This window comes from Hippoglossus stenolepis, chromosome 22, assembly GCF_022539355.2.
Source record: "Hippoglossus stenolepis isolate QCI-W04-F060 chromosome 22, HSTE1.2, whole genome shotgun sequence".
Taxonomy (NCBI): Eukaryota; Metazoa; Chordata; class Actinopteri; order Pleuronectiformes; family Pleuronectidae; genus Hippoglossus; species Hippoglossus stenolepis.
In genome coordinates, this window is record NC_061504.1 from 14,451,049 (window position 1) to 14,465,150 (window position 14,102).

The window sequence follows — 14,102 nt, forward strand, 5'->3', positions numbered from 1 at the left end:
ACAATTAGCATTTAAAGCATTTTCCCCCACATGCAGGGTTTAGCATAATAGCATGATCATTCAAAAACCAAGTTGGGTACACAGTGTGAGAGGCTCTCGTTAAAACTGCATCCGAGGTGAGTGCAGCTCGGGGCTCGGGGGACAGTGTGTTCCAGTGCAGCTCAGCGTGGAATCACACGAGCTTTGATTAGTGACGAGGCAAAGGGAATCAGGATGAGAGCGGGGATAAGGGCAGAGGAAACGCTTCCTAATCAGAAAAGGAAGCGAGCAGAGGGAGCGATCGAGCACCTCCCGAAAAATCCCCAGGTCCGGTCGAGGCACGGCTGCAGCTCGAGAGAGACGACGAACGAAGAGCTGCACGCCACAGACACTGTTCTGTGTGGTCACTGCATATATTCAATATCACTCCTTGGCCTAGTTAGCACTGTGCACGCTCCCATCCCTCGCAGTCACGGAGCAGACGTATCAAAACAATGCTGGTGCAATGCTAATGCACGTGCCATATGCTGCTCTGAACCCCTGCCCCCATCCCCTCAAAACAAATGATTCAACTTTCAGTGGGATGCACACACACACACCCGATATGTCTACTACTACTACTACTACAAACACACACACACACACACACACACACACACACACACACACACACACACACACACACACACACACACACACACACACACACACACACACACACACACACACACACACACACACAGGGTTGTGAGTGATATAACAGAGCGCTGCGAGCAGGCTGACAGCCCACGGGAATACCTCCTGTGAACACTGCAACGTTCCTTAGCCCCATCTCCACTCATTAAATATGAAAGAGAGCGTTTCATGTTCTCACCTTTACACACACATGCACACACACACACATTACGTTACTTCACACACACACACCCTCGCCATCGTTTTGCATATGCCCAAACACGTATACACACACACACACGTGTAGAGATCAAAGGGCTGTCATGAATCTTAGCCAGAGCCTTTTCTATTTAAATGTCCACAAGAAGGAGCCAGAAATGTCTCTGCTCTCACCAACGGGAAGAAGAAAAGACAAAACTCAAACAAATCAGGCCGCAAACAACACCCACAGCATAATTCTGGTTTATTTATAAGAAAGAAAACAGCGTTATTATGCTGAGATTTTATTTTTTTACTTACTACTTTCTTTGTGAGAAAAGTTATTAACTAAACATTTTCACTCTAATATACAATCAGGAAAGTGGCATCAATCATTTCCATGTGACCAAAACATCCAACGATATTCGGAACTTAGTCGTAGTCGATCGAAATGATCTCTTGATGCTTTTTGTGTCTCATGTTAATTAACGTTAGCTCACGTTGGATAACCTTCCTGCCACAGAGGTCGCTATTCTGCAGAATTTCGTGTCCTGTGTGTTCCTGTGGTGTCATGGCTGCAGTGCTCCCCCCCCCCCACACCCCCCACCAAAAAAAACACACAATGAAATGTTTCTTTCACTGAGCAGCGCGCTGATAAATGCTGAACCTGGGAGGATTGTCTCTTTGCTCGCTCTCTGTTGTTTGGCTCCACTGAGCGTCGTTTATAACCTCTCTGTCAGCAGCCTGCAATGGAGTCCTAGCTCCATGGGACAATGTGTGTGTGTGTGGGTGTGTGTGTGTGTGTGTGAGTGTGTGTACACCACACTGTAAAAAGCCGACACTGCTTATCACTGCCATGCCGCATGAGTCCAGGAGGAAAATGTCAAGCTGGTGTGAACTGCACGGGCAGGAGTTCTTATGACGGAGCCCGAAAGCGAGTGGAACAATGTTTGGCATCTCTCGTCCTGCAGTCACAGGTGGAGGACCACTTACTACCACCAGGAGGCATCCTGACATCTTCCACATATTCTCTCAACCCCCGGTACCTCTCCATAACGTCTCTCTCTTTCTGCTTCACCTTACTTCCCCTGACTTCTCCCATCTCTGCTCCCTCCATCCTAAGTATCCTCCCGATCTCATGTTCTCCTTCCGCGTCTCACACAAGGCTCTTTTTGAAGTGAAGTTTCATGCTCACCAGCTTCTGCATGTTTTATTCTGCTATTTCTAATTTGGTCTGGGTGGCAAACCACACAGCCCTGAGACACCGCAGGGATTTACACATGTCCTGTTTCTTTTTACTCTATTCTTTCTTTTCCTTTGAGGAGAAAAAGCAGCTGAACTGAATCATTTCGAGTGCCTGTAGCCTTCCAGAAATTAAAGTCCTTTTCAACGGGGTGCTGCACTGTGCCGGGGTCAAAGTGATTCATGGAAACTTCGACTGGTGAGTACCGACTTTCAGGAATTAGCAGCACACTCCGATGAAATACACAACAAGTTAGGCTTCTGCACAAATAAGAGTTTTGTTTGCTGTTGTCGTGAGCAGGGGTTAAGAATCGCTGACGGCCATCTAAACTCAAGCTTAAGCTGAAAAGTGGAAATGTCAACGCAGACAAAGAATCTACAACAAAACTACTTATCTGAGTTTATGAAATGTCACAAACGCACACACAGACACAGACACACACGTACAAGTACATACATTCAAGTACATTTACCACAATTTTGATAACCCATGAGATAAAATGACCTGAAGGCTAAATCAGTGCAACAGACAACATTTCATTTGCTAAACTCTGGATCTGAGAAGCAAACACAGAATGTTTGTTTACAGCAGCCACACAAACTCAAATTGTTATAAGACAGCAGTGAGAGTTCGAGGGAGTTTTTCATTATGTTTTGAGCAAACTTGACTTTTAGTTTTGTATCAGGATGGTGTAGTGAATCAGATAAGGCCGGATTTTTCTCATATTGTGCAGTGAAAAGCTCCACAACTGGGAGAAGGAAAGCTGGTCATCAATCACCCAGGATTCTGCAATCGATTACGTCCTGTAAAAACTCCACTAAACAATGAAAACCAGTATTAACAGAGGCAACTATGGAACTCAGAGCATCTCCACCAAGGCCCAACAGATCCCTTATGAAACTACATTCAATCACATGTAGCCGACCGACCAACCAACCAACCAACCAACCAACCAACCCACAAACCAACCAACTAACTCACCAACCAACCAACCAGGACAGCGGTGAAAACCTTGGTGGAGGTAATAACAGAGTGTTAGCAGTATTAAAGTATTGAAACATAGTTTGACTTCATAACAAAAGAGCAGTAACTTATATTCAACTTCAATTTCTTGGTGACTGTGAAAAAAAGGTTCTTTTGTCATTTTTGACTTATTAAATTACAGAAGCTGAAAAAAAACAAAAACAAACAAACAACATAACAAATTATTTGGAAAATGAGGCCTGCATTTATTTCCATGGTCATAATTTATCATATTTAAACACTATTGAGCTGTTATCATAAAACAAGCAGACGTCACTTTGTGAAATAAGGTATTAGATATGGTCATTATGAAGTTTCTGTAGCAGGGACAGAACCCGGTGAAAATTAATACACGCAGACCTCCCATGAATTCAATTCCCTCCGTGTTTGCATAAAAATAAAGTGATTTATCTGATATTATCCAGACTTCCAGCTCCTCTGTGAAAATCAGCAGAAACCTCCGCTAACCTCGTCTGAATCTTCCACCTTAAAATCTTTTTATTCTTGGCAGTTCTATTATTTCTTTTTCAGAAACCAACTATATAATCAGAGTTAAATGTATTGATTGTGACTGATTCATATTCTGATGAAGTCCAATTCCTCAACCACCATAAACTATAATTCACGAACTCCGCGCTCTCTCGAATCAACGGGGGAAAACATTTCATCATGTTTTTCTTACTGATAATCACCGTCTTGTCCGACACAATCAAAAGCACATTAAAGTGAAGTTGTGAGGACGGGGGACACTGAGCGCTCTGAGTGGAGCCCGCTGGCCTCGGCACGCACACACTGTTGTTACGGCCTCGTGGAGCTTGTTGAGGGGCAAACATGACTTGGAAGAGAAAATCTCAATAAGAGCAATTTACCCGCCTCGGTCTCAGTGGATTGGAGGGGGGGGGAGCTGGGATGCCGAGGCTGTTAAATGAGCAGAGTCTGCGTCGTGTGTGAGAGTCACTGGGCTGCTGTAAAATGTGACTCAAACAAGGATGTGTGAGCCAAAATAAAAAGAGAGGGGGAATTCACACGGCTATAAATCTGCCTGAAGTAAAAGTCGATCGATGAAGAGGAGAATTTGAGAATGTGACGACGATGACTTGACTCGGGGCTCCTGTGCAGGATCAGAGAAACGTTTACTGCACGTCACACTCAGAGAGACGGGGCTAATACAATCTATCACACACAACTGGGATTCGAATTTTGAGGGTATTAGTTGAATTCAGATTAGAGGGACATGGTGTCAATAGAAAACGATACAAAATCATCACCCTGTTCCATTGCGTGTGTGTGTGTGTGTGTGTACAAAATAACTCAACAATGCATGAACCGATTTTAACCAAACATGGTGAGACTGATGTTCAGCAGGGTATCTCTGGATTATTAACTTTTGGAACTAATCGGTCAATTTCTGAGTTTGAAACCAGGGACTTAAGACTTGAACTTGCCCCAAAATACTTAAAAACGGCGCTCATAATAAATTTGACATGAGGATTGTGTGGATTGTGTTACTGTACCTGCTGTAAATAACTAGAATATTACAGATCCCAGAGGACAAACTGCAAAAAGCAGTCTAGACCTACCTGTCGGATGTGGGTCTGGCTCGGTTAGTTTTCTCTCAAGCTCTGATGGGCTCGGACAGGAAGCTGCGGTCCAAGTCTCACTCCGACGCACAAGCTCCGCCACACTAATAGCTGCCGATAAATCATGTGGCCGAATCTGTTTAGACTATGATGAAATCTCAAAAGTTGGGGCAGGGCTTGACGCAGATGGATGAGCTGAGATTGACTGCTACATTCTTACATCACAGGCCCGACACACATTAATCAGGGGAACATTTTCCCTCCGCTGGGGGAAGATTCTTGATTTAAGTCTTTTAGAAAATGATTAACAAGCCAATACATCTCCACTGTGACAGGGAAAGTCAATGTGACACCCCTGGCTTTCCCAACAAATCACTTAATTGTGTCAGTCGCTGGCAGAGGCAGAGTTTGACTCGTCTGGTGAATTAGGCTCCGTTTCACCGATGCTGCTGGTTTTTTCGTTGTTTTCCTGTTTAATGCTCCCGTGCCGTGTGGAGAAAACCATGTCCTTAGATTCCCCCCGTCCCACTGGTCTGTGTCTCAGAGCGAGCAGACAATAGTTAAGCAGCGGAATACAAATGCAAAATCAAACGGCTTCGCAAGCTCGTAGGACGATCCGGGGACAGAGACAGAGACGTACTGAACCGTGACCTGGCACTTATTCTCTCCTCTTTCGCCTCCGAAGCTCGGCTTTATTGGGCTAACAATTACAGTACAGACACACACACACACACACAGACACACGGACATACAGACACACACACACACACAGACACACACTAATTCTGCTGCAGTATTACTCTACAGGAACCTCCTCCTCGTCCCTGTGGTTCCAGGAGCGGAGACGTTTTTCTTTTACGAGACTCTTGTTACATGTTAATGAAAATTATGTAAATGAGCTTGTTTTGTAATAGGTTTGTTGATGCAATGAAATTGTAATTAACGTTAATTAGATTCAACACATTTTTAACTCAATTAGAATCTAAACTGACGAAAATCCGATTTGCTTATTGGACCAGTGGTGTAAAAAAAAGACAAACTTCAATATCACCATAATGAGCTGAATTATAGACGGTATATGATGATGGATGATCCCACTGATACATGCGCTCGACCAATCATGACCTTTCACCATGTTTAATAGCATCAAATTACTAATTTGTAAAATCAACACCTGAACATTCATCAGTGTGATAAAAAGTTAAATCAAAGAAACCATCTTTGAGAAAAGTTCATTAAAAACGGACTTTGTAGTTTGTGAAGTCGTCCATTTGTTCATAAAATATAAATAATAAGAAAGTCTGTGAAGTAAATTGTGTTGAGAGGGATGAATTTATTCGTAGTTATGTGCTACAACTAATGAATTGAATATTATTTGTATTAGAGCTGAAAAATCTTGATTAATTTAATAATCAATCCACAGAAATCAAACTTTTTAATACATTTTCAAGCAAATTTGACAAAAAAGCACTGGAATATTAATAAAACTGTGTCAGGAGATCAAAATTGGGGCTCGAGCAAATATTAAAAATATATATATATTTTTTTAATTTAAAGCCAAAACATGTAGAATTATCTACTGATTTTACCTTTTGCTGTTTGTTGAGTAGGTAGAGTCAAATAAATAGAATAAGCCATGAGCTAAAAGATGATGTTACTGTGTCTGTGGCCTGTTTATTCCCACTGAGGATACAAACCTTTAAAACCATAAAAGTGGAGCTTTCATTTTTAAATAGTCCGAATAATTTCAATAACACAGCCAGACACAGACGTTTGTAGCTCAAACAGGAGTAAATAATGAATCTGCTTAGGGACTATTTTTAGCTGTGGACTGATAAACATTCAGTGCTCTGGTGAGTATTCAGAGCAGCAGGATGATGTGCAGGGGATTAATTCAAAAATAAAATACAGCCCCATGTTCATCATAGAACAGTCACAAATCACCCGGAGTTCATTTATGGGCTTTTAAATGGTTTCTGGAGAACAACAAACAGGAAATATTCATGAATATAATCTATTCGTGGGGTTTGAAATGAAAAGAAAATGAAAAATTATCATCAAACTCATTCTTTTACTTTATCCCAGACGCAAAGACAAACATATAAATATCAAAATATTGATATTGAGTTCAACTTATAGTATATGAGTTCACTTGGGTGCAGTTAAAAATGCATTGAGGCTGATATAGACGCAAAGTGACAGCTAATACACCAGGTACCGGCCACACACACGCACACACGCACACACACACACACACACACAAGCACACACATATGTGCATCTGCCTCACACCGTCTTTTGAATCCTCCTTCCAATCTCCAGGCCGCAGGCGTGCTCTGCTGGGGATGTTCTCAAAATACACCCATCAATCACGTCGCAGACAGCTACAACTGCCCCCGCTCCCTACTGCCGCAAGAGTCTCGAGGTGAAGGAGGGCGCCGCGTCTCCCAGCGTGTAATAACTCACCTGTAGGACGGCGAGCACACAGAGTGCGCACGTTCAAAGTCAGTGTCCCCCGAAATTTTTTTAAAAAAAACTTCCCAGCATCACACAGAAGTGACAAAGTCTGCGTCTGTGGTGCCACTGAAGCGGCTAAAAGGAAAACAGAGTGAACAGCCGACGTGACATTTCTCCTTCTCTCTTTCTTTTCAATTTATTTTTTCGGGCCCCCCCGAGGGTGAAAAATAAAAACTATTTTCCCTCAAGAGAGTTGTGAGGTTCCCTGTGAGCGACGATAACAACTCAAAGGAGACGTATTCTGCTCGTATTCAGGTTAAAAACATTAGCGTGTGTTATTACTTGATAAGGTTCACGTGCGCTAATGTTCAGAAAACACATCACTGTCCTCAGACGGTCCGATAAAAATACAATAAAAGAATATGAGATTATTACAATCCTTCAAACCGGAGCATCACTCTCAAAGTTTTCATTGCTGTGTCGTTTGTGCTGCTCTGAATAGGAAAACACTGTTGTCTGATGAAACGTGCTGAAATAGTGGCGAACAACAACTCACTGTTTTGTCTGCTTTTAATTTGCTTGTCGGGGGGATTCTCGTTACCTGCGCTGGCAGAGCTGAGTGCAGACTCAGGTGAGACGACAGCGGGGGGGGCCCCTCAGCTTCTCTTTTTTTCCCAGCCAACAAACATTTGGCAGGAAGGGAAAAAACAAAAAAACTTTAAGAGGCTGAGAGAGTTTGAAACAACAGCGAGGTTCAGTAAAGAGCCTGTTCTCGTTCTTTTTCGTCTGCCAAAACAAAAAGAGGAGACAGGAAGAGGGGAGGGAGGGAGGGAGGGAGGGAGGGGAGCACAAAGATGGATACGGAGGTAGAGAGAGGAGGTGAGAAATACGAGTTATGTAACGACAAGGCTTCTGTGATGTCGTCTGCTCCGTCTTCACGGGAGCAGGAACGAGCAGGAACGAGAACGTTAAAGCAAACATACACTTCTCTGACAGCACCTGGTTTTTCACCTTCATGTTCACAACTGACTTTGAATGTGATAAAGATTTCACCTTCAGCTGCGGTGTAAACATTTTCTCAAGTATACGGTTCATTTTCATAATATTCTGTATGTTGGCTCAGCTGTTTTTTTCATTTTGACTCCACTATAATTACATCAGAGCAGGAGTCACTGGTTACTATTGACGTTAAAGACTTTACATTTTATAGATTTTCGACTCCTTTGTGACTTCTTCATGACATCACATCATATTCCAATAGATATACGTTTTTTAGACACACAAAGCAGTTGTCATTACATAGACGCACTACTATTACTAATATTAACACTAATATTACTGAAATAATAAGGGAAGACAACTAAATTCCCTCAGATAATGTTTGTTTTGCAGGAAAATGCATTTTACTAGTAACTAGTCTGCAGCTTGTGGCCGGTGCAGACAACATTTTGGATTTCAGATTCTCTCACATCTGGTTTTACCTCCAGTTATAAAGAAGTTAGATAATCTGTATGAAGTGTTGTCTTGTTCACAACCTCTCTGAGCATCTGAGGACTTGAGACCTGTAGAACCACCAGAGTAACAAGCGTCAGACCTAAGTGATAATAACTCTGAGCTATTTAAAAGTATTCCAGTATCATTTTAATTGTGTTGACGTTGTGGTGTATGACACTGGATCCAAACACTTCCTCTACATCTGTTCTTCTCTGTGTGTGTTTCCCACTTAGTGCTGTCCTCCTCTTCCTCCTCCTCTCAGCCTGTTGTTCCGTCACAGCTCACAGACCCCACCCTGCGATCCTGTTAGCGCTTATCAGAGCATGGTGCAGGTCCAAAAATGAACACAAACACACACTTTCACACACACACACACATAAAAAAACGCACATCTTTTCCACCAATCAATACCGAATTTACGGAGGCAGCTTTTCTCTCCCTAACTGAGCTCAGCTCCCAGGGGCGTCTGGTGCCACCCGGCTGTGGACGTTTAAAGTGAACAACACTTCTCTTCTCTGGCTGCTTACACAAACCCCTTCATTCTGAGACCAGCTCAAAGTTTCTGAGAGCTAAAGAGACCAGAAAAGACCAGAAAAGACCAGACTCCGCTCTAATATTCACTGTTTTCCCCCGATAGTTAAGACCTGGCAGTGAAAAAGAACATCCTGAGAAACTCAACTAATCAAAGACAGCTAGAAGACAGTGTAATAAACATAGACCGTATGTAAAGATGGACGACACGACAGCTCCTCTGGTGTGAAGCCAAAGTGCCTTGATCGCTCCCTGGTGGCTGGCTGCAGTATAGGTCATAAAGCCTGTCTCCTCCGTGTTAGTGGATGGGACATGGGCCAAACTAACGACTTAGATGCCATGACTCCCTCCTGTCATTGGCCCAAGATGGCAGATAAGATTTGCCTTAATAATTTACATCACAAATTGTACAAGAAGGAAGTAAAATAACAAAATGTGGCAGTAAAAAGCGGATTTATTTCAATTCACCAAACATAGTTTTAACTTTTATGATTTATCGTTGTTGTCAACTGACTGACATCAACTTGGCCCAACTAAATATTTTTCTACTTCTTCACAAAGATGCAGCCCCCCCATTGCACCATGGTCCCCTCAGACGGGACCACCTAAGTGGATGAGTCGCCCAACGAGATCGATAACAACCACCAGCACCTCTCCTCTGCTGGAGCGTCCTCCAGTAGATGAATGGGATTGAACGAGCCGGAGATAAAAGTGCAATCGCATTTGGAACAATTCCTCAAAAGTGTCTCCGTCTTTGTTTCTGTGTCATCTCATCATCTCCGAGCTCTTTCTGCTCTTTGATGTTCAGACTGAAGGGGAAAGGGGATGTTCAGCGACGGCACGGGGGGGCTTGTGAGCAAAATACAAGATCAGGACGGTAATTCTGTTTGAAGGATAAAATGAGCAAAGTGTTAACACGACGAGGGCCCGTTTTTATTAATGCCACCAGTGCAGAACAGTGCAGATGCTTTCAGACTGGATACCACCGCTCCCTCTCTCACTCTACTGAAATAGTTCAATCCATCCAGCAGCTATACCGCTTCTCCTCTAGAGCCAAGAATAGCTGATATGGGGCAAGAGGCAGGCTACACCCTGGACAGGACGCTAATGTATCGCAGGAATAAATACAAACAATTATTCATGCTCAGACTCACACCTAGTGGCGATTTAGAGTCTCCAGCTAACCTAAAAGTCCAGCTAACCATCTGTGGATGGGAGCAGGAGTACCAAGAGAAAGAAAACAGGTGTTTTGTCAAATTGAAATTCATTAGTTATGCTCTTAGATCTCTCTCTTATTCACTAGTCACTACTAGAAATTTTAATCGAAAGCACAAATGTCAACCTCAAAGGAGACGCTGAAGGATAAATCAGAGCATCAGCAAAGTTGTGAGGATTCATCGTCTGGGAACCACAAGTGTCTGCACAGAATTTCATCACAAACTATCAAATAGTTGACGAGATATTTCAGCCTGAACCAAATTGTTGAAGTGACTTTGTTTTATATTGGTTTTCCAGCCGATGGACGGCTGGTCAGACTGAAATGAGCAGTTTCAAAAGGCTCGCGTTTCACTCTGGAAACTCGCGACGGACATTTTCACATTTTATAAACCGATAATAGAACAAATAGAGAATAAAAGATAATAGAAACAATATGTGTAAAGGCCCTAATGTCCCACGAAGCAGGGAAACCAGGCAGGTGTGATGTGGAAACAGAGTTTGACCCAGCACTGCACCGTCTCTCTGTCTGAGTACTGGATGTATTTTAAGAGTAACTCTATCCTTGTTGTTACCCATGAATACACGCAACCTGAAGGGCACTCAGCGAGCACCCACCCCCACCAAGGCTTATAGGCCACGTTATCACCATATTGTATATACACGTAATGAGATCAGATACCATGTACACACAAGTTTTCTCGAAACTGCTTTTATCAAATGCAGTAATATCCATTCTCCGACAGGAATATTTGATACTATAAATGTTTGATTCACAAATTTCAGATCATTATCATCATCCGAAACCAAATTTCACCCGTTCACAGATATTGGCACACTTCCTGATTCTGTGGATATGTGGAAAGACGCCTTATCTCACAATGTTAAAGAAATTGAAGTTCCTCTAAAGTTTTATGAGTTCTCCCATAATCCAACCGTCTGCCACGTTACAAGAAAATCTTTTGCCGAATCTTGCTAACAGACAAACAATGAAAATATAATATAAAGCATCCGCCCACCGTGAGCACAAACCACGCACGCAGACTTAAAAAGTCATTTCTCATCTGTTGTCAGTGTCCATCTCTACCTCCGGTTCTCCTCCTCATCTCCACCACCTCCCCGTCTATAACTCAGACCATAAATCCTCGTCTCGCTTTGACACGTATAGAAAAGACGAATGGGAAAGTTGGGGAGGCCCGAAAAGATCGATCCGTATATGTACAGCGGCTGCATTAACATTCATCCCTGTTCTTTCTCTTATGTGTGTGTTTGTGAATGCGTGTGTGTGTGTGTGTGTGTGTGTGTGTGTGTGTGTGTGTGTGTGTGTGTGTGTGTGTGTGTGTGTGTGTGGGCGGGTGAAGGACACTCTCTCTCAGTTGAGAATAAAGAAGTCTTTGTGACTTCCAGTGCCTCTGAACCTGGGCTTTTAAAACACATATCATGAGACTTCCTACTCACAGCGACCGCCGTTGGTTAACACGACCACATAACTCCTCATAAACAGAAACGCTACCCTGGCACTAAACGTTCCTCCGATGAGCCGAGGACGAAAGCGTCTCGCCGTCTCCTTCGCGTTAGACCAACAGGCGAGCCTCAAATCTAGTAGAATAAAAAGCTGTGGGAGGCTCGAGGAAATCAAAAGGAGTGAACGCGAGGAGCAGAGAGGTGCTAGAAGATAGAGACGCGGTACTCACCGTCCTCTTTGCATTCCTCGGGCGGCTTTGCCTTCTTGGCGAGCCTCGGGTCCAGCCACGATGTTGTCTTGGTGTTGTGGCTGTGGAGAGAGACGACAGAGCCGGAGTGAGAGGGAGTGCGATAGATGGCAAGAGAGAGGAGACTTGGCAGAAAGAGAGAAGGAGGTTGGTGGATTCTTAATTCAGCTGGAGGATGATTTCAGAGAGGAAAGATGAGACTCCCTCGTGTGCCTGCCTCTTAAAAAGAAGGTGTGGAGATAGAAAAAAAAAAAAAAAGCTTTGGGTTTACAAAATGGCAATCAATACTTTTAATTTGCTTACTGTCGCTCATTAGCAGGCAGAGGCGGTGGAGGGGAGGGGAAGGGACGGAGAGGGCGAGAGGGGGGCTGAGGGAGTGATGGAGGGGAACAGCTGTGGGTTTGGCAGATTCATCCAGAGCCTCTCTGACACAGAGCTGGATCTAGATCAGATATGAGGATGTGCCAGAGAAACTCGATGCATCTCCGCAGCTCGTCTGAAGCTCTGGAGCCACAATGGCTTCCCTTCCTCACTACACAGAGGAGTGGGAGGGCAGGGGAGGTGTGCAAAATGCTTGCAGTAAAATAAAATAAAAAATAGGTCAGATGAGGAAGAGGATGCAGTGAAGAGGTCTTTGCTTTGCTGAAGAAAAGTTTGTGTGCAACTTGGCTTCAAACACAGCGGATACGGGGATGCACCGGCGGCCTTATACACATCAACATACTACAGCTATGAAAAAAACAAAAACCATACAGATGTCAAAGCTGCACTCATTTATTTTATGGCCACTAGGGGGCAGAACAACAAGCTGAAAGGACAACAATCACATTACAAATAAAAAGTTACCCACCCACCTTATAACAATTTCAGTGCTAAATACATTAAAACACTCCACCTCCCAACTCGTCATTAATTGTCTTCCCACCAGGGGGACCCACACTGCCGGCTGATGTGCTCGGCATGGAGTCAAACACGGAGCATCCCTCCGCTTTCCAACGTATCCCACGTGTCGCTAGGTTCCCCTCTATACACGGAATTGTTTTTAAGCGGAATTCTTTCACGTGAAATCGAGCCGTTTAGCTTTAGGCCTTTTGTTGTCGACTGGAGTTTGAGGTAGCGGCTAACTAACTGTAGGCTAACGTTACGTGCTGCTGGAGCCACGTAGAGAGTCTGTTGCCATCAGACTTAAGTGTATTGTTAACTATGCACCTGCAGTGATGTTTATGCTGCCTGTAAGAAGGGCAGCTACCTGAGTACGGAGCTCAGGACCTGAAATCTGCATTGTGATTGGGTGTGGTAGGTACCGGTCATGTGGGATTTCGGTACCCAGCGTTTTAAAGTTAAATAATGTTCTTTTGCACATCCTGCAGACACAAAACAACATTATCCTCCCACTGGAGTCGTGTTTATCATTAATTTAGCTTCAATATTTGGGACAATTTACAGGGGGGATTCAGGGGAAACACCAAAATCACTAGGATTCCTCCTCTGGGGACCACGAATGTTTGGAAAATAATTTAATGGCAGTCCACGGCTGAGATATTTCAGTCTGGATTCAATTGGTGGCCGATCCAACTCTGTCTCCCCTTGAGCTAAAAACAGAGGACTGAAAAAAGACTGGGAGAGTAGACGTAGATAAAAGTGAGAGATTAGGGCCCACGCCAAATACTGAGCCAAATAAAGTGCAGTTCAAGGTAAGGTCAAATCTCTTTGGATCTGCTTTCCAGCAACCTCTCTCGTCCTGTTCTCTCCTTTTTCTCATCCTCCCTTCATCTCAACCATTCCCATCTCTACATTTCCTACCCTTCTTCCCTCTATCGCCATATTTACAGTATCTAAATCTACTTCTCCCTCTTTCTTGTCCCCCCCCCCCTCTCACCTTCTCTTATTTCCGTCTCGACTATTTTTAATCACTATCACTTTTCTTTCTCTCCCACCTCCCACTCCCTTGCTTCTATCCCTCTCCTCAGCCGCCTCACTTCAAGGGGCCGTAGG

The 14,102-nt window shown here is 43.7% G+C and overlaps 1 protein-coding gene across 15 annotated transcripts in view; it reads right to left on the reverse strand.

Moving 5' to 3' along the window:
• magi2a (membrane associated guanylate kinase, WW and PDZ domain containing 2a) overlaps nt 1-14,102 on the reverse strand; it is a 176,801-nt gene that overhangs the window by 41,879 nt on the left and 120,820 nt on the right. For 14 of the 15 annotated variants that reach the window (XR_007032345.1, XM_047338593.1, XM_035147729.2 and 11 more), the window contains exon 6: nt 12,090-12,169. Coding sequence is in view for 14 of the 15 variants with exons in the window: in XM_047338593.1 (XP_047194549.1) it covers nt 12,090-12,169 (80 nt within the window). In the remaining variant the exon portion in view is untranslated. Of the gene's footprint in view, nt 1-12,089; nt 12,352-14,102 lie in introns of those variants that run through there. The other variant, XM_035147738.2, reaches the window with a different exon arrangement.